This window comes from Panulirus ornatus, chromosome 10 (genome assembly GCF_036320965.1).
Source record: "Panulirus ornatus isolate Po-2019 chromosome 10, ASM3632096v1, whole genome shotgun sequence".
In the NCBI taxonomy this organism is placed as follows: domain Eukaryota; kingdom Metazoa; phylum Arthropoda; class Malacostraca; order Decapoda; family Palinuridae; genus Panulirus; species Panulirus ornatus.
In genome coordinates this window covers 37,100,947-37,120,622 of record NC_092233.1, presented here as the reverse complement: position 1 = coordinate 37,120,622, position 19,676 = coordinate 37,100,947, and the positions used below count along the sequence as shown (strand labels likewise).

General features: G+C 40.0%; 1 protein-coding gene across 1 annotated transcript in view; it reads left to right on the top strand.

The window, feature by feature from the left end:
* The window catches only part of Polr3I (RNA polymerase III subunit I), a 64,847-nt gene extending 49,258 nt beyond the window's left edge, over positions 1 to 15,589 (top strand). Inside the window, exons 3-4 of the mRNA XM_071665790.1 lie at positions 1,045 to 1,197; positions 15,371 to 15,589. Coding sequence (XP_071521891.1) covers positions 1,045 to 1,197; positions 15,371 to 15,499 — 282 coding nt within the window. The 3' untranslated portion in view covers positions 15,500 to 15,589. The remainder of the gene's footprint in view (positions 1 to 1,044; positions 1,198 to 15,370) is intronic.
* The last annotated feature ends 4,087 nt before the right edge of the window (positions 15,590 to 19,676 follow it).

Here is a 19,676-nt window from a genome sequence, read left to right as displayed (position 1 = left end):
TTTGGTTCCATTCACTGCTGAGTCCACTCCCAGATATCAAAAACACTTCACTTCCTCCAGTTTTTCTCCATTCAAACTTACGTCCCAATTTACTTGTCCCTCAACCCTACTGAACCTAATAACCATGCTCTTATTCACATTTACTCTCAACTTTCTCCTTTCACACACTTTCCCAAACTCAGTCACCAACTTTGCAGTTTCTCACTCGAAATCAGCCTCCAGAACTGTATCATCGGCACACAACAACTGACATACTTCCCACTCCCTCTCATCCGCAACAAACTGCATACTCGCTCCTCTCTCCAAAACTTGCATTTATCTCCCTAACCACCCTATCCATAAACAAATTTAACAACCAAGGGGACATCACTCACCCCTGCCATAGACAAACCTTCGCTGAGAACCTATCACTGTCCTCTCTTCCTACTCGTACACATGCCTTACATCCTTGGTAAAAAAATTTCACTGCTTGTAGCAACTTACCTCCCTCACTGTATACTCTTAACACCTTCCACAAAGCATCTCCTTCAACACTATCATGTGCCTTCTTCAGAACCATAAATGCTACATACAAATCCATATGTTTTTCTAAGTATTTCTCACACATTCTTCAAAGCAAATGCCTCCCTGCTAGTGGTTAGACCATAAATGACAAGTCACCAATGGCATGGGGTTTATCATCATCACTGAATTGAGAAGGCACACAGCATTTTCAAGAAATGTTTCTCTCCAGTGAAATCCATTATTTTCCTGCCACTGATTGTAGTTTTGCCTTGAATGTGCAGGAGCCCCATGAATGGGGTCCTTGGGTTATATAAGTAAAAGATGTATATAGAGGGGTACATGTATATAAAACAGACTTTAGTTTGATGTTCATCCTTCTTAACTTCTTGCAGCTTCTTTATTACACTTCCTTGTATCGTTTGTACTTTTCCCATTCTTTGCAAACAAAGGGTGAAAACAAAACACCGACTTTAAAGCTGGATTAAGAGGTATTCATAATTATAAGAAATTTCCTTTATTGATTTTTTTTTTTTTTTTCAGACTCTGAAATATTTAGAAAAGACTCCATGTAGGAACCAAAGCCCAGAAATAATACAAAGATTTCTCGATGCTGTTAAAGAATTCAAACTAACCAAAGCTGAGAAGCTACAGCTCATCAATCTTCGACCAACGACTCCAGTGGAAATGCAGTTGGTAATGTTGTGAGAATTATTGTAGATGTAGTATTAGTACTGTGTATAGATGCATATGTACAGTTGTTTGAATACTAGTAGTTTATTTAATCATTTGGAGAGGTAAGTAGAATAAAGAGTTGTACAGTAAAAAAAGATGCTTTGGAAGGAGATAAATAAGGTGCTTAAGACAAGGGAACAAATGGGAACATCAGTGAAGGAGGTTAATGGGGAGGTGATAACAAGTAGTGGTATTGTGAGAAGGAGATGGAGTGAGTATTTTGAAGGTTTTTTGAATGTGTTTGATGATAGAGTGGCAGATGTAGGGTGTTTTTGTCGTGGTGGTGTGCAAAGTGAGAGGGTTAGGGAAAATGATTTGGTAAAGAGATAAGAGGTAGTAAAAGCTTTGCAGAAGATGAAAGCCGGCAAGGCAGCGAGTTTGGATGGTATTGCAGTGGAATTTATTAAAAAAGGGGGTGACTGTATTGTTGACTGGTTGGTAAGGTTATTTAATGTATGTATGACTCATGGTGAGGTGCCTGAGGATTGGCAGAATGATTGCATAGTGCCATTGTACAAAGGCAAAGGGGATAAAAGTGAGTGCTCAAGCCACAGAGGTTTAAGTTTGTTGAGTATTCCTGGGAAATTATATGGGAGGGTATTGATTGAGAGGGCAAAGGCATATACAGAGCATCAGATTGGGGAAGAGCAGTGTGGTTTCAGAAGTGGTAGAGGATGTGTGGATCAGGTGTTTGCTTTGAAGAATGTATGTGAGAAATACTTAGAAAAGCAAATGGATTTGTATGTAGCATTTATGGATCTGGAGAAGGCATAAGATAGAGTTGATAGAGATGCTCTGTGGAAGGTGTTAAGAATATATGGTGTTGGAGGCAAGTTGTCAGAAGCAGTGAAAAGTTTTTATCGAGGATGTAACGCATGTGTTCGTGTAGGAAGAGAGGAAAGTGATTGGTTCTCAGTGAATGTAGGTTTGCGGCAGGGGTGCATGATGTCTCCATGGTTGTTTAATTTGTTTATGGATGGGGTTGTTAGGGAGGTGAATGCAAGAGTTTTGGAAAGAGAGGCAAGTATGCAGTCTGTTGTGGATGAGAGAGCTTGGGAAGTGAGTCAGCTGTTGTTCGCTGATGATACAGCGCTCGTGGCTGATGCGGGTGAGAAACTGCAGAAGCTGGTGATAGAGTTTGGTAATGTGTGTGAAAGAAGAAAGCTGAGAGTAAATGTGAATAAGAGCAAGGTTATTAGGTACAGTAGGGTTGAGGGACAAGTCAGTTGGGAGGTATGTTTGAATGGAGAAAAACTTGAGGAAGAGAAGTGTTTTAGATATCTGGGAGTGGATTTGGCAGTGGATGGAACCATGGAAGCGGAAGTGAATCATAGGGTGGGGGAGGGGGCGAAAGTTCTGGGAGTGTTGAAAAATGTGTGGAAGTCAAAAATGGATATGTTTGAAGGAATAGTGGTTCTAACAATGTTATATGGTAGCGAGGCATGGGCTATAGATAGAGTTGTGTGGAGGAGGGTGGATGTGCTGGAAATGAGATGTTTGAGGACAATATGTGGTGTGAGGTGGTTTGATTGAGTAAGTAATGAAAGGGTAAGAGAGATGTGTGGTAATAAAAAGAGTGTGGTTGAGAGAGCAGAAGAGGATGTTTTGAAATGGTTTGGTCACATGGAGAGAATGAGTGAGGAAAGATTGACAAAGAGGATAATGTGTCAGAGGTGGAGGGAACAAGAAGTGGGAGACCAAATTGGAGGTGGGAAGATGGAGTGAAAAAGATTTTGAGTGATCGGGGCCTGAACATGCAGGCGGGTGAAAGGCATGCAAGGAGTAGAGTGAATTGGAACGATGTGGTATACCGGGGTTGATGTGCTGTCAGTGGATTGAATCAGGGCATGTGAAGCGTCTGGGGTAAACCATGGAAAGTTTTGTGGTGCCTGGATGTGGAAAGGGAGCTGTGGTTTCTGTGCATTATACATGACAGCTAGAGACTGAGTGTGAATGAATGTGGCCTTTGTTGTCTTTTCCTAGTGCTACCTTGCGCATATACGGGGGGAGGGGGCTGTCATTTCATGTGTGGCGGGGTGGCAGCGGGAATGAATAAAGGCAGACAGTATGAATTATGTACATGTGTATATATGTATATGTCGAGTGTGTATATGTATGTATACATTGAGATGTATAGGTATGTATATGTGCGTGTGTGGACATGTATGTATATTCATGTGTATGTGGGTGGGTTGGGCCATTCTTTCATCTGTTTCCTTGCACTACCTCGCTACGCAGGAGACAGCAACAAAGTACAATATAATATATATATGATTATATATGTTGTCACATGTCAGAAATTATTTGAATTGTAACAAAGTAATGCAGGTGTTTTGTATGACATCTTTGTTCTTAAAAAGTGTGCCATGGTGTGAATTTGAGTCCATCATAATCTATCCATCTATAGTGCAAAGAATGTAACCCAGTCTGCTATGAAGATAACATATTCCTAAGACCTTATGAGCTTGATCCCAGGTCAATCAATATTCTCCTTCATTCGAAAAGCATCAGAAATGTATGAAAGTGCAAGTAAAGTTGTTCTTTATTAATACTGTTGTCAGAATAGTAAAAGGTTGTTGATTTATCTAAAAGAAGTTAACAAAAATTAGGAGCTTAACAGTGAGAGAAGGTGTAATGGGCGATGAATGATGATGTATGTATGTTATGGTATGAAATTATTTGATTTTAACACAGCTACTCTTTTCTTTTGTGATGTCATTGACATTAACCCCATTACTGTAGAAGTCGACTAATTTGATAAAACTTTTTATTATCATTGTCTGATTTTCTCCCTGGGATCCAAAAAAGTTTCCCATTAATGTGAAAGTCAACACCATTCCCCAAAGCCTAAAATAACTGCATGATAACCTTGTGTAGTGCCATCTGGGAGTGGCTTTGAGAAACAGGAATGTAAAGAACTTATTGCCCATTGGATTAAGGTTAATTTCTGTTTTGATGAATTTTTTGTAACTTATTTGGTGATTTTTTTCTAAACTGCTAAAGTAAGAATAGAAACCATCTTTTTCCTCTCTGTTCTTCTAAATGAGATTGAGCCAAATGTTTCAGATGAATTTTTTTATCGAATGCTTGATTTTCTATTAATACACCATTTTATTCAAGATGATATTAAGAAACTGCAGAAGCTGGTGACTGAGTTTGGTAAAGTGTGTGAAAAAAGAAAGTTAAGAGTAAATGTGAATAAGAGCAAGGTTATTAGGTACAGTAGGGTTGAGGGTCAAGTCAATTGGGAGGTGAGTTTGAATGGAGAAAAACTGGAGGAAGTGAAGTGTTTTAGATATCTGGGAGTGGATCTGGCAGCGGATGGAACCATGGAAGCGGAAGTGGATCATAGCGTGGGGGAGGGGGCGAAAATTCTGGGAGCCTTGAAGAATGTGTGGAAGTCGAGAACATTATCTCGGAAAGCAAAAATGGGTATGTTTGAAGGAATAGTGGTTCCAACAATGTTGTATGGTTGCGAGGCGTGGGCTATGGATAGAGTTGTGCGCAGGAGGATGGATGTGCTGGAAATGAGATGTTTGAGGACAATGTGTGGTGTGAGGTGGTTTGATCGAGTAAGTAACATAAGGGTAAGAGAGATGTGTGGAAATAAAAAGAGCATGGTTGAGAGAGCAGAAGAGGGTGTTTTGAAATGGTTTGGGCACATGGAGAGAATGAGTGAGGAAAGATTGACCAAGAGGATATATGTGTCGGAGGTGGAGGGAACGAGGAGAAGAGGGAGACCAAATTGGAGGTGGAAAGATGGAGTGAAAAAGATTTTGTGTGATCGGGGCCTGAACATGCAGGAGGGTGAAAGGAGGGCAAGGAATAGAGTGAATTGGAGCGATGTGGTATACCGGGGTTGACGTGCTGTCAGTGGATTGAATCGGGGCATGTGAAGCGTCTAGGGTAAACCATGGAAAGCTGTGTAGGTATGTATATTTGCGTGTGTGGACGTATGTATATACATGTGTATGGGGGTGGGTTGGGCCATTTCTTTCGTCTGTTTCCTTGCGCTACCTCGCAAACGCGAGAGACAGCGACAAAGCAAAAAAAAAAAAAAAAAAAAAAATTAAGTCAGATGAAACAGATGAAATTTCTAATATAATATTTGTCTTTTTTAGCAGTATTCTCTTCCCCCAGTTAGCATTGTAGATACATGCTGGAACAATTTACCATTAATTCCTTAACTCTGTATTTCTATCTATCTCTGTCTTTGATACCAAAGGGATGGCCACTTATCCCTGTCTTTACATACCACCTTTACATAAACCATTCTAATTGCAACCATTCTTCCACCAATTTCTCTCCCTTCAGTACTCTTCCACACTATTTTACAATGTCACAAGTATATCATCTCACACTAATTCCTTTAATTGTACTATCTTACACTTTCCTAGGAAACTCCCCATCTTGCATTCTCTCCACGTCCCCATACTACTTAATAGTATTATGTTTCACCCACTCTATCACTCCAAAATTCATTCTCTTTGCATTTTCTGCCATATCACATTTCTCATACACCCCTCCATTTATTTCTTCATTCCATCTATTCATACCACATGTTTCCCTCAGGTATCTCATTTCCACAGCCTAGATTCTTGACCTCAGTGATTCATTCCATGTCCATGTTTTGGCTGCATATGTTGGGGTTGGGAGGACTATGCTGTCCATTAATCCTTTCCTCTACCAATCATTACTCTGTTAAGGAACCTAATGACTTTTCTACCCTGCACTGTTCTCTCCTTTATCTCTCCTTCCATATCACCAGATTTACCCAAGATAGCTCCTTAATACATAAAGTCTCTCACCTCTCCCAGTCTTTCTCCCCTTTCATATCTATAATACTGTGTAGTAAACTTTCTCCTGTCACAATATGGTTTTGCAAAATCAATAATTTCAATCTGTTTCCTTTCAAACACAATTACTTTACTTTTACTTCCATTAGCCTTCAGTCGCCTATGCTTACATACATCATAAAACACACAACCTTCTGCAACTCCTCTTCACTCTCAGCAAACAACACAGTACCAGGCACAGAGAAGGCTTGCCACTGTTCACCATATCTTACCGCCACACTCCATCACCTTTCCTAAGTTTTGCTTTCATCTCTCATCACCATCCATATATATATATATGTATTAAAAAGCCAAGGTGACATCACACAACCCTGCCTCAAACCCACATGTATACCAAAACTTTTGCTTAACTCTCCAAACACTCTCACACATTCATTTGCTCCTCTATAGAAGATTTTCACACCATCGAACAGTTGTATCACTACCCCATATATCCCACCCACATCTCATAAAGCATTCCTCTCAACTCTTGTCAAAGGCTTTCTTTAGATCCATAAAAGCTGCATACAACTTAACTTTCACTAGATACTTTTCCAGTCATTTCATTACAGAAATTTGATCCACACATCCCCCACCTTTCCTAAAACCCCCGTGCTCCTTACTTCTTCAGTCTTTTTCATCACTTTATCAATCAACAGTGCTGCATACACTTTTTCTGGTATACTTCACAGACTTAAAACCCTTTAATTGCTACATACACCTTTAGCACCTTTGCCCTTGAATAAAGAACCAATAAAAGCTTTCACCCAATCCTTAGGCACTTTTCTTTTTTTTTTTTTTATGTTAGAGGCTCCAATCACAGACAAAAGTCTACATCAAGGTTAGGCCCTAATTGAAATATAGAGAGGTTTATGAAATGGAAAAAGAAAATACATGGGAAAGTATTTACAAACTTTGGAGGAAGTGAAAAACCTATCTTTTAAAATGTGTCAGACCATAGTTGTGGGGAAAGACATGAGAAGATTGAGAGTTCCAAAGCTTTGAAGGGTGGGGAAGGAAGCAGTTACCAAAATGGCCCACCCTAGAGTTGCCAATGGCCACGCTGTAGTCATGTGATGCAGCGGTATGGCGAATATTATTGCATGGTCTAGCTAGTGGTGGGGGCACACAAGCAGCCAGCTCATAAGAGCAAAAACCAAGGTAACACTACAGAAGAGGGAAAAGTTATCCATCATTGTGGCATAGGGCAAGAAGGTTGAGTTTTGAAGTTAACCTGGGAGAGTCTATAAGTTGGGCTGCTTTTGATTCCACTCTGTCAAGTAAGGATGCAGAGCAAGAACCTTTCCATGCTAAATTACATATCAGATGCATCCAGTCTGCCGCACTTTCTCTTCCATATTTCAGCATTTCAGCCATAATTCCCTCTACTCCTAGTGCCTTTCCTACCTTCAGCCTCATTATTCCCCTTTTATATCTCCCTTCTCGCTATAAGCCCTTGCACTGATGTCCTCTTCCTTCCATCATTCATACCCATGCATGTAACATCTGTTGCCTCACGTTCTCCCACATCCATCAGTTCTTCGAAATACTCTTTCCAACATCCTTTCACTTCCTCCTTTTGATTCAGCAACTCTCCTTCCTTACCTCTCACATTGACTTTTCCACTTTTACATCCACTTATTTCCTTCACCTCCTTCTGGTACAAATTTTATTTTTCGTAAACTTTTCTCTCAACTTTCTTCCAAAATCTTCGTCTACTCTTTCTTTCTTAACATTCTGTTCACACATCTTATATTCTTCCCTCCTCCTTTGCTAAGCTTCCTCAGGTACATTCCTTTCAAGCAATTTATCGTGTGCCTTTTTCTTATCTTCCACAACATTTCTAATCTCATCTGTCCACCATGCATCTTCCTTTTTACTCCTATATCTCATGACCTTGTATCCAGCTGTCAGTTACATAACCTGTTAGTTTTTCTTTAAACACTAAAAACCTCATTCACACATGACTGCATCCTTACATTTAGTGCATTTCCATCTAAACATTCAGTCATCCTCCTTTCATACTCTTCCTTGAATGCTTTGTGATTCATCTCCTCACTTGCCAACACTTTTACCTCTCCATTCATCCTTACCCAATACCTCCACCATTCCCTGATCCTCACTCCCACAATAACTGAAATAGTCATTCTCCAAAGAATCCTCTCACAACTCCAGCATCTAGTACAGCTGTTCTCAACCTCTTGTCCAGTGACACATATGCAATCAAACACGTTGCTCTTTTCTCCATCTACTCTAAGCCATGTATACCTAAGGATCATCTTGTGCTGAAAAAAGATGTCTGCAAGGAATAAACTCCTCTTTGCATGGACACCTGCAAGATAACTTTCATTCTTATTTACTCCAGGTACTGCCCATTTACCATCTTGTCAGTTTCTTAACATCCCATCTTCACATTCATAGCAGCCATTACAACCACCTTTCTCTCCATCTCAAAACCATATTTGAATTTGAATTTCTCCAGAAATGCTTAATTTCATCCTTCCCTTGCACAGTCTCCATATTCACAGGTGCATATACACATACCCATGCATACAACAGTTCTATTCTTTCCTTCACTTTATTTTGTTCAATTTTTTTGTTCAATTTTTCTCCATCCAGAATCACACCTCAACACACACTGTCCCTCAACCCTACTAAACCAACAAACTTTTCTTTTATTCACATTCATTCTCACTTTCTTCCACATACTCTTTCAAACTCAGTCACCAACTTTTGCAGTTTCTCACTCAAATCTACCACTAGTGCTATCAATAACAAATAGCATCTGATTCACTGGCCAAAGCCCTAATGTTCCCTTCAGACTGCATATTCGCCCCTTCCTCCAATTTTTTCACATTTACCTTCTTTACCACCCCAATCATAAACAAGTTGAATAACCATGGTGACATCACACACCCCAGCTGCAGACCAACATTTACTTGGAACTACTCACTCTCCTTTCTTCCCACTCATCACTGCATCAAATATTTTGGTACAAAATATTAATCAAAGGTGATTTGGCTGTTAAAGGTGTAGTTGCTGGTTATGGGGTTCCTGCTTAAATGAAAAGGGGAACTGCTTGTTGACTAGTTTGCTGAAACAGGATTGGTGACTGGGAGTGCTTGCTTTAAATAAAGGTAAAATATGGTGTAGGAGGCAAGTTGTTAGAAGCAGTGAAAAGTTTTTATCGAGGATGTAAGGCATGTGTACGTGTAGGAAGAGAGGAAAGTGATTGGTTCTCAGTGAATGTAGGTTTGCGGCAGGGGTGTGTGATGTCTCCATGGTTGTTTAATTTGTTTATGGATGGGGTTGTTAGAGAGGTGAATGCAAGAGTTTTGGAAAGAGGGGCAAGTATGAAGTCTGTTGGGGATGAGAGAGCTTGGGAAGTGAGTCAGTTGTTGTTCGCTGATGATACAGTGCTGGTGGCTGATTCATGTGAGAAACTGCAGAAGCTGGTGAGTGAGTTTGGTAAAGTGTGTGAAAGAAGAAAGTTAAGAGTAAATGTGAATAAGAGCAAGGTTATTAGGTACAGTAGGGTTGAGGGTCAAGTCAATTGGAGGTGAGTTTGAATGGAGAAAAACTGGAGGAAGTGAAGTGTTTTAGATATCTGGGAGTGGATCTGGCAGCGGATGGAACCATGGAAGCGGAAGTGGATCATAGGGTGGGGAAGGGGGCGAAAATTCTGGGAGCCTTGAAGAATGTGTGGAAGTCGAGAACATTATCTCGGAAAGCAAAAATGGGTATGTTTGAAGGAATAGTGGTTCCAACAATGTTGTATGGTTGCGAGGCGTGGGCTATGGATAGAGTTGTGCGCAGGAGGTTGGATGTGCTGGAAATGAGATGTATGAGGATAATGTGTGGTGTGAGGTGGTTTGATCGAGTAAGTAACGTAAGGGTAAGAGAGATGTGTGGAAATAAAAAGAGCATGGTTGAGAGAGCAGAAGAGGGTGTTTTGAAATGGTTTGGGCACATAGAGAGAATGAGTGAGGAAAGATTGACCAAGAGGATATATGTGTCGGAGGTGGAGGGAACGAGGAGAAGAGGGAGACCAAATTGGAGATGGAAAGATGGAGTGAAAAAGATTTTGTGTGATCGGGGCCTGAACATGCAGGAGGGTGAAAGGAGGGCAAGGAATAGAGTGAATTGGAGCGATGTGGTATACCGGGGTTGACGTGCTGTCAGCGGATTGAATCAGGGCATGTGAGGCGTCTGGAGTAAACCATGGAAAGCTGTGTAGGTATGTATATTTGCGTGTGTGGACGTATGTATATACATGTGTATGGGGGTGGGTTGGGCCATTTCTTTCGTCTGTTTCCTTGCGCTACCTCGCAAATGCGGGAGACAGCGACAAAGCAAAAAAAAAAAAAAAAAAAATACGTAAGTTTATGTGGATGGTTGGGGTTGGGGTCCAGTGCTCAATATTGGATTGTGTGCTAATTCATAAGCATGCAAAGGAAATGTTGGATGTGAACATGCTAATAGGGGCAGCAGGTTAAAAGTAAGATCACCTCTTGGTAGAGGTGAGTGTGAAAAGTTGTTGCAGCTCTGAAAAGAAAAGTACTAGGTACAATGAGTTTTTACAAGAAAGTAAAGCATTTGTATGTGTAGGAAAGGAGAAGGATGAGTGGTTTCAGCAGGTGTGTCTGCATCAAAGGTGTTTTGTGTTACAGTGGCTTTGTGATCTGTTTATAGACAAGATGGTGTGAGAGGTACAGTAAATGTAAGGGTCTTGGAGTGATGGATGATCATCAGTAGAGTTGTCATCAGTACTGCTGATACTTATGCAATGTTAATGTTCTTTTGTTTATTTAGAAATCAACATGACATAATTTAAAGCTTGCAAAGAGTACTTTGGCAATACAATTCAATTGGAATTATACATGTATGTAACATCTACACATGCTGTGCACACTGGATCATTAAACACAAACATGAAACCAGGTCAGGTAGCACATGAAAATTTGGTCGCATTGTTGATAGAATAGAATGATTTTATTTGTCATTTCTGTTTGACTGAATTGTGTGACATTTTCACTTATAGTCACAACTCAGAACTGTGGGCCAAAGAGATGCAGTTGTAAGCAAGCATGGTTAGTAGTCAGTCAAGTGATGTAAGGACCATACATATTTTCAATTTTAAAGAGTGCAGTACAACCTAAAGTGAAGTAACATTTGGAAATATTTTGGTGACCCAAAACTAAATGAAGATAATCAACTGAACAAAAGGAAAGTAGCAAGCAGGTTATGCATGAACATGAGTCTATACAATGGAAACAACTAACATGTGGACCCATTTTGATGGCAAACATTGGTTTACTATTTATGATCTTTACTGGTGCTTAACAGCTTATTTTTACTAATGATTCTTGTATATTTTTCTCATTTTGCAGTGTAACTTAGCATGAAAGGAAACTTAGAATACCTTAATGATTTTAATTCAAAATCCATATTTTTCTAGGGATATTTTTTTTTTTAACTTTTGCGGGGGGTGACACTTTGAAGTAATTACAGCAAGCCTGTAGTTATATAGCATAAGACATAGGGCTACTGCATCTCATTCTGAACTTCTCTTGTATGAATTTTTCTTTTTACATTTATGAGAACATGACATTACATTTTTGTGAAATTTTAAGAAATTAGTATTTCTTGCAAATCCTGAAAGTTGAAAAATGGGACAAATCATACAAACCCACTCTGTGGAGATAGCTCAACACTAATAATATGTATGTGAAAATTTTATCTTTTTCACACTTATTCTTCAATTCATATATTAAAGAGGTGGAGCAAGGAAGACAAAGGGCCACATTTACTTGCAATCATTCTCTAGCTGTGATGTGTAATGTACTGAAATCATAGCCTCTTGTTCACAGCTAGGCCCATCAGACCTTTCCATAATCTACCCTGCCTGCTTCATATGCCCTGATTCACTACATTAAAAGCACATATTTCCAGTTCACTCTGACATGTGCACACCTTTGACATTCCTGCATATTCAGCCCTTAATAACTCAAATTATTTTTCACTATATACTCCCATGGTCTTCCCATTCTCCTTGTCCCCCCCAAATTCTGACACATATATCCTCTTTGTCAGCCCTTCCTCATTCATTCACTCCTTATGTCCAAACCATTTCAGCACACCCTCTTCAGCTCTCAACCACACTTTTCTTATTGCCCCACCTCTCTCTTACCCTTTTATTACTTGATTGATCATACCACTTATCACCACATGTTGCCCTCAGACATTTCATTTTCAACCCATTCATCCTCTTTCACCCATTCTCATCTATAGCCCATGCCTCGCATCCATACAACTTCGCTGGGACTACTTTACCTTCAAACATACCTATTTTTGCCCTCTCAGATAAAGACCTATCTTTCCACACATTCCCAATGCTCCCAGAACCTTTTCCCCCTCACCCTCCCTGTGACTCACTTCCACTTCTATGGTTCCATTTGCTTATTTATCCACCTCCAGGTATCTAAAATTCTTCACTTTCTCTAATTTTTCTCAATTCAAACTTCACATTCCAAATAACCTGTCCTGCCCTACTAAACCTAATAATTAACCTTGCTTTTACTCACATTTACTCTCAACTTCCTCCTTTAACGCACTCTTCCAAACGCATTTGCCGACTTTTGCAGTTTCTCCCTCAATGTACCACCACTGCTGTCATCAGCAAACAACAAGCGATTAATCAATAATTAATTTTTATGTAGCAATTAGATCATTTTTGTTTCCGTCTGCAAAAAGTTTTAGAGCCATCATTGCTTATTATAGTCATTTGCTATTTGTTTTACACTTCAAAGGAGTGATTATTTCATAATTTTTTAAATCAAAATGTTGACAGTTGTTTCATTCTTCACTTTTTAGTATCATATATGATGCAAAAGGAAGGGTTATAGTCATTGACTCATCATACATATATCTTGTTTCTGAAATAAAGATTAAACTGGAGATCATAAAGTATGACGCATCATACATTTATCTTTTTTCTGGGGTTGAAATTAAACTGAAGGTCTTAAAGTCTTGAATTTTTATTACACTTTCCAAATTGTAGAACTTGTCATATATGATAGGAATCACACAAATATTGATATAAAAACAAACGAAATTCATAGATATAGATATGGTGTTATTTTAAATTTTTTTTATTATACTTTGTCGCTGTCTCCCGCGTTAGCGAGGTAGCACAAGGAAACAGATGAAAGAATGGCCCAACCCACCCACATACGCATGTATATACATAAACGCCCACACACACACATATACATACATATACTTACACAGACATATACATATATACACATTCACATATTCATACATGCTGCCTTCATCAATTTCTGCCACCACCCCACCACACATGAAATGACACCCCCCTTCCCCCCATATGTGTGCGAGGTAGGGCTAAGAAAGGACAGCAAAGGCCACATTTATCCACACTCAGACTCTAGCTATCTTGTGTAATGCACCGAAACCACAGTTCCCTTTCCACATCCAGGCCCCACAAAACATTCCATGGTTTACCTCAGATGCTTCACATGCCCTGGTTCAACCCATTGACAGCGTGTTGACCCTGGTATACCACATCATTCCAATTCACTCTATTCCTTGTATGCCTTTCACCCTCCTGTATGTTCAGGCCCCGATCACTCAAAATCTTTTTCACTCCATCTTTCCACCTCCAATTTGGTCTCCCACTTCTCCTCGTTCCCCCCAACTCTAACACATATATCCTCTTTGTCAATCTTTCCTTACTCATTCTCTCCATGTGTCCAAACCATTTTAATACACCCTCTTCTACTCTCTCAACCACACTTTTTATTACCACACATCTCTCTTACCCTTTCATTGCTTACTCGATCAAACCACCTCGCACCACATATTGTCCTCAAACATCTCATTTCCAACACATCCACCCTCCTCTGCACAGCCCTATGATGCATAAAGATGAATTATCACAAATTATATCATACCAGTGACATCTTTGGTCTACAGTATTTAGGGGAGCTAGGAAAGTCCAGAAGTTGGTGTGTGAGTTTTGGATAGTGTGTGAAAGGATGAAATAGAGAGTATTGTGTGATAAAAGTGTGTACCAGGGTAGTGATAGGATGTTTTGAGTGTGAGTTTGAATAAGGAGTTAGTTGGAGGAAGTGTAATGCTTTAGGTACCTGGTATTGGAAAGGTAGCAGATGGAACCTTGGGGGTTCAAGTTAGTTATAGGGTGGGAGAGTAGGCTAAGACCCTTGATTTATAGAGGAGTGTGTGGAAGGTGAGGTCAGTGTCTGTTAGGGTAAAGATGAGTAAGAGGTTAAATTAATTTGTTGTTACCCCAAGATCAGTTTCAATGAAAGAATCACACTGTTACACAGAACATTTCTGAAGGCTTCTGCAGCTTAAGGCTGCACTTTTTCCAGTTGCCAGGAATGTAAACTCCTTTGGAGTGAGTACTTTGAAGAGACTATACTCTCAGTGATACAGCCTAACCAGAGTACTTTTAGTGTAACTTCAAGCAGGCACAGTCCAGTAACACCAGGGTGTGGTAATCATAGTGGTGTAAGGTCTTGAGTCCTGAATGCAAAAGAATGGAAGGGTTGGAATTTGAATACCCAAGGATAATATTATATGGTGTGTAGTAGGATGACTTAGTAAAAAATGCTGGTGTAAGTGCAGTCTGATTGAGGGAGTTGGCCTCAATGTGCTGAAATGGTTTGGACATACAGAGAGGATGAGCAAAGAATTACTGACCAGGAGGATCTGTGTGTGACAACAGGGCCTTTTACAACCTAATGTTTATCCCTAATACTCTTTTCTAATGTTCCTGCCTACTACTTCTGTCTATTGCTCCTACCATTTTGCCAGGAGGCAGAGCTAGTGCAAAGCACTCATCATTGGAAAATCTAAAGTTATGGAGAATGAGTTGTGTGAGTTAAGAGTTACATGTGACAAGGAGAGATTGTATGTTTGTAGGCACATGCCAGCAGTCCACATGTGGGTGAAGCATAAAGAAAAGACAGCTACCTGGGTCAAGGGAGTGAAACTTGACAAATGCTAAAGTGCTGCTCACTGCACAGCTGTCACTGACTCCCCCAATACCTGAGCAGGTAGAAGTAGTAATATACCTCCATGGTCTGGGGCTGCCTTCTAGCTGCTACTTAGGAATGTAACATTAATGATATGAATTTAATTGAAATCCTTTTAATCATTATGCATGTGCCACCATACTTTTCATTCATTAGATTTGTGTATATGATAAGGAAGAGGAATATTTAAGATTATTAATGGGATTTGTATTTCAGATAATTGAGGAGAGTGAGGACAGGCTGACTGAGGAACAGGTAGAAGAACTTATTTCATTGGTGGAACTCCATCTCCCAGATGACACTGCAGGCACACAACAGATGGTTAATGGTGAAACTGGACAATGACAGCAATATTGATATATTTACATATTCACAGCTTAGATCTTGTGTGTTGTATGGACTAGATTTTATATAAACTGAGTGTTAGATTCTAAACTTGACTTTTATTGTATCATTAAAAATGAAGATGAACTCTGAGAAGAGCAAGAGTAATCCACTTCTCTTTTCATGAAACTGGAATATTGGCTTATGATGTTTCTCAATTGTCTTCATTACACAAAGTACAACCATATCTTGGATACATGAGGGTAGGTAGTTGGTCATCCGCCATAATAAAGCCTTGACAGACCAAAAGTTTATCTGGACCTCAACTTTTCCAGTACATTCATGAAAAACACCTTTTTGCTTTCCATCACTTTGAAAAAAAAAATGCTCCCTTTGTTCACATTTCAATGAAAGAATAAGCTTCAATGTCTAAGCTACATTCTTTTCCAATTTCACTATTTTCTTGTCAGAGCACCATGTATGAAAACTGTCACTCCAGTAACACAACTAAAAACATTTACTTCCCCTTTAAAAAAGTTCTGGGGAAGTCTGTCTCGATACATTGAGGGTCACTCTACTACCTGGCGAGGTTTGTGTTGCAATGGTTCTTAATTCACAAAAGTAGTAGCATCACTGGTGGGCGGAAGAACATTCTTGTAACCAAAACGAGATCACAGTCCGTGCAACTACTTCAACTACCACGTCCAAGTATGTTCACCCGAAGCGGTTCCGTGCACCTGAAGTCGCAACTTTCTCTAAGATATGCTTGGAATCTTAGAGCACTCCAAGGCCGTCTTCTTAACTCTTAGAGACGATAATCTTGATGTTGCAAGTAGAAATGAAGGAGGAATAATATATCACGAAAATCCACATGGACCTTAGCGAGACAGTAGCACACAGGTGTTCCTACCTCGAACCAGATCCACGTATAATCCTACATATCTTCTTTCCATTCACCCATATTTAAAGGAAGACTCGTAAATTTATGTTACAAATAAAAAAATCACTTTGTGCCTCACTACATTAACTAGTTTGTGTCCTAAGCAGAAAGTTACTGGTCACTGTGTATATAGGTTAGAAAGGTTAACACAAATCACAGCAGTTCACAACACATCAACCTTCCTCACCAAGTCCCAAACTATATATATGTGTGTGTGTGAGTGTGGTTTCAGAATTGGTAGAGGATGTGTGGATCAGGTGTTTCCTTTGAAGAATGTATGTGAGAAATACTTAGAAAAGTAAATGGATTTGTATGTAGCACTTATGGATCTGGAGAAGGCATATGATAGAGTTGATAGAGATGCTCTGTGGAAGGTATTAAGAATATATGGTGTGGGAGGCAAGTTGTTAGAAGCAGTGAAAAGTTTTTATCGAGGATGTAAGGCATGTGTACATGTAGGAAGAGAGGAAAGTGATTAGTTCTCAGTGAATGTAGGTTTGCGGCAGGGGTGTGTGATGTCTCCATGGTTGTTTAATTTGTTTATGGATGGGGTTGTTAGGGAGGTGAATGCAAGAGTTTTGGAAAGAGGGGCAAGTATGAAGTCTGTTGGGGATGAGAGAGCTTGGGAAGTGAGTCAGTTGTTGTTCGATGATGATACAGCGCTGGTGGCTGATTCATGTGAGAAACTGCAGAAACTGGTGACTGAGTTTGGTAAAGTGTGTGAAAGAAGAAAGTTAAGAGTAAATGTGAGTAAGAGCAAGGTTATTAGGTACAGTAGGGTTGAGGGTCAAGTCAATTGGGAGATAAGTTTGAGTGAAGAAAAACTGGAGGAAGTAAAGTGTTTTAAATATCTGGGAGTGGATCTGGCAATGGATGGAACCATGGAAGCGGAAGTGAATCATAGAGTGGGGGAGGGGGCGAAAATCCTGGGAGCCTTGTCTTACGCACTTTATTTACCTCCTTCCAGAACATCTTTTTATTCTCCCTAAAATTTAATGATACTCTCTCACCCCAACTCTCATTTGCCCTTTTTTTCACCTCTTGCACCTTTCTCTTGACCTCCTGTCTCTTTCTTTTATACATCTCCCACTCAATTGCATTTTTTCCCTGCAAAAATTGTCCAAATGCCTCTCTCTTCTCTTTCACTAATACTCTTACTTCTTCATCCCACCACTCACTACCCTTTCTAATCAACCCACCTCCCACTCTTCTCATGCCACAAGCATCTTTTGCGCAATCCATCACTGATTCCCTAAATACATCCCATTCCTCTCCCACTCCCCTTACTTCCATTGTTCTCACCTTTTTCCATTCTGTACTCAGTCTCTCCTGGTACTTCCTCACACAAGTCTCCTTCCCAAGCTCACTTACTCTCACCACCCTCTTCATCCCAACATTCACTTTTCTTTTCTGGGAGTGGATCTGGCAGCGGATGGAACCATGGAAGCGGAAGTGGATCATAGGGTGGGGGAGGGGGCGAAAATTCTGGGAGCCTTGAAGAATGTGTGGAAGTCGAGAACATTATCTCGGAAAGCAAAAATGGGTATGTTTGAAGGAATAGTGGTTCCAACAATGTTGTATGGTTGCGAGGCGTGGGCTATGGATAGAGTTGTGCGCAGGAGGATGGATGTGCTGGAAATGAGATGTTTGAGGACAATGTGTGGTGTGAGGTGGTTTGATCGAGTAAGTACCATAAGGGTAAGAGAGATGTGTGGAAATAAAAAGAGCGTGGTTGAGAGAGCAGAAGAGGGTGTTTTGAAATGGTTTGGGCACATGGAGAGAATGAGTGAGGAAAGATTGACCAAGAGGATATATGTGTCGGAGGTGGAGGGAACGAGGAGAAGAGGGAGACCAAATTGGAGGTGGAAAGATGGAGTGAAAAAGATTTTGTGTGATCGGGGCCTGAACATGCAGGAGGGTGAAAGGAGGGCAAGGAATAGAGTGAATTGGAGCGATGTGGTATACCGGGGTTGACGTGCTGTCAGTGGATTGAATCAAGGCATGTGAAGCGTCTGGGGTAAACCATGGAAAGCTGTGTAGGTATGTATATTTGCGTGTGTGGACGTATGTATATAAATGTGTATGGGGGTGGGTTGGGCCATTTCTTTCGTCTGTTTCCTTGCGCTACCTCGCAAACGCGGGAGACAGCGACAAAGCAAAAAAAAAAAAATATATATATATATATATATATATATATAAATATATATATATATATATATATATATATATATATATATATATATATATATATATATATATATATATATAAATATATATATATATATATATATATATATATATATATATATATATATATATATATATATATATATATATATATATATATGGAGAAAAATTGGAGGAAGTGAAGTGTTCTAGATATCTGGGAGTGGATTTGGCAGCGGATGAAACCATGGAAGCGGAAATGGGTCACAGGGTGGGGAGGGGACGAAGGTTCTGGTAGCGATGAAGAATGTGTGGAAGGAGAGAACATTATCTCAGAGAGCAAAAATGGGTATGTTTGAAGGAATAGTGGTTCCAACAATGTTATATGGGTGTGAGGCATGGGCTATAGATAGGGTTGAGCAGAGAAGGGTGGATGTGTTGGAAATGAAATGTTTGAGAACAATATGTGGTGCGAGGTGGTTTGATCAAGTAACGAAAGGCTAAGAGAGATGTGTGGTAATAAAGTGCAAAAGAGGGTGTTTTGAAATAGTTTGGATATATGGAGAGAATGAGGGAGGAAACGTTGACAAAGAGTATATATGTGTCAGAGATGGAGGCAACAAGGGGAAGGAGAAGACGAAATTGGAGGCATAGGGATGGAGAAAGAAAGATTTTGAATGATCGGGGCCTGAACATGCAGGAGGGTGAAAGGTGTACACAGAATAAAGTCAACTGGAATGATGTGGTATACTAGGGTCATGCTGCCAGTGGAGTGTGACTAGGGCATGTGATATTTCTGGGATATGCCATGGAAAGGTCTGTAGGGCCAGGATTTGGATAGAAACTGTTATTCGAGTGTATTACACATGACAGCTAGAGAATGAGTGTGAACGAATGGGGCCTTTGTTGTCTTCCTAGCGCTGCCTCGCACACATGAGGAGGAGGGGGTTGTTATTTCATGTGTGGCGGGGTGGCGATGGGAATGAGTAAAGGCAGATAGTATGAATTATGTACATTTGTATATATGTATATGTCTGTGTATGTATATATATGTATACGTTGAGATGTATAGGTATGTATATTTGCGTGTGT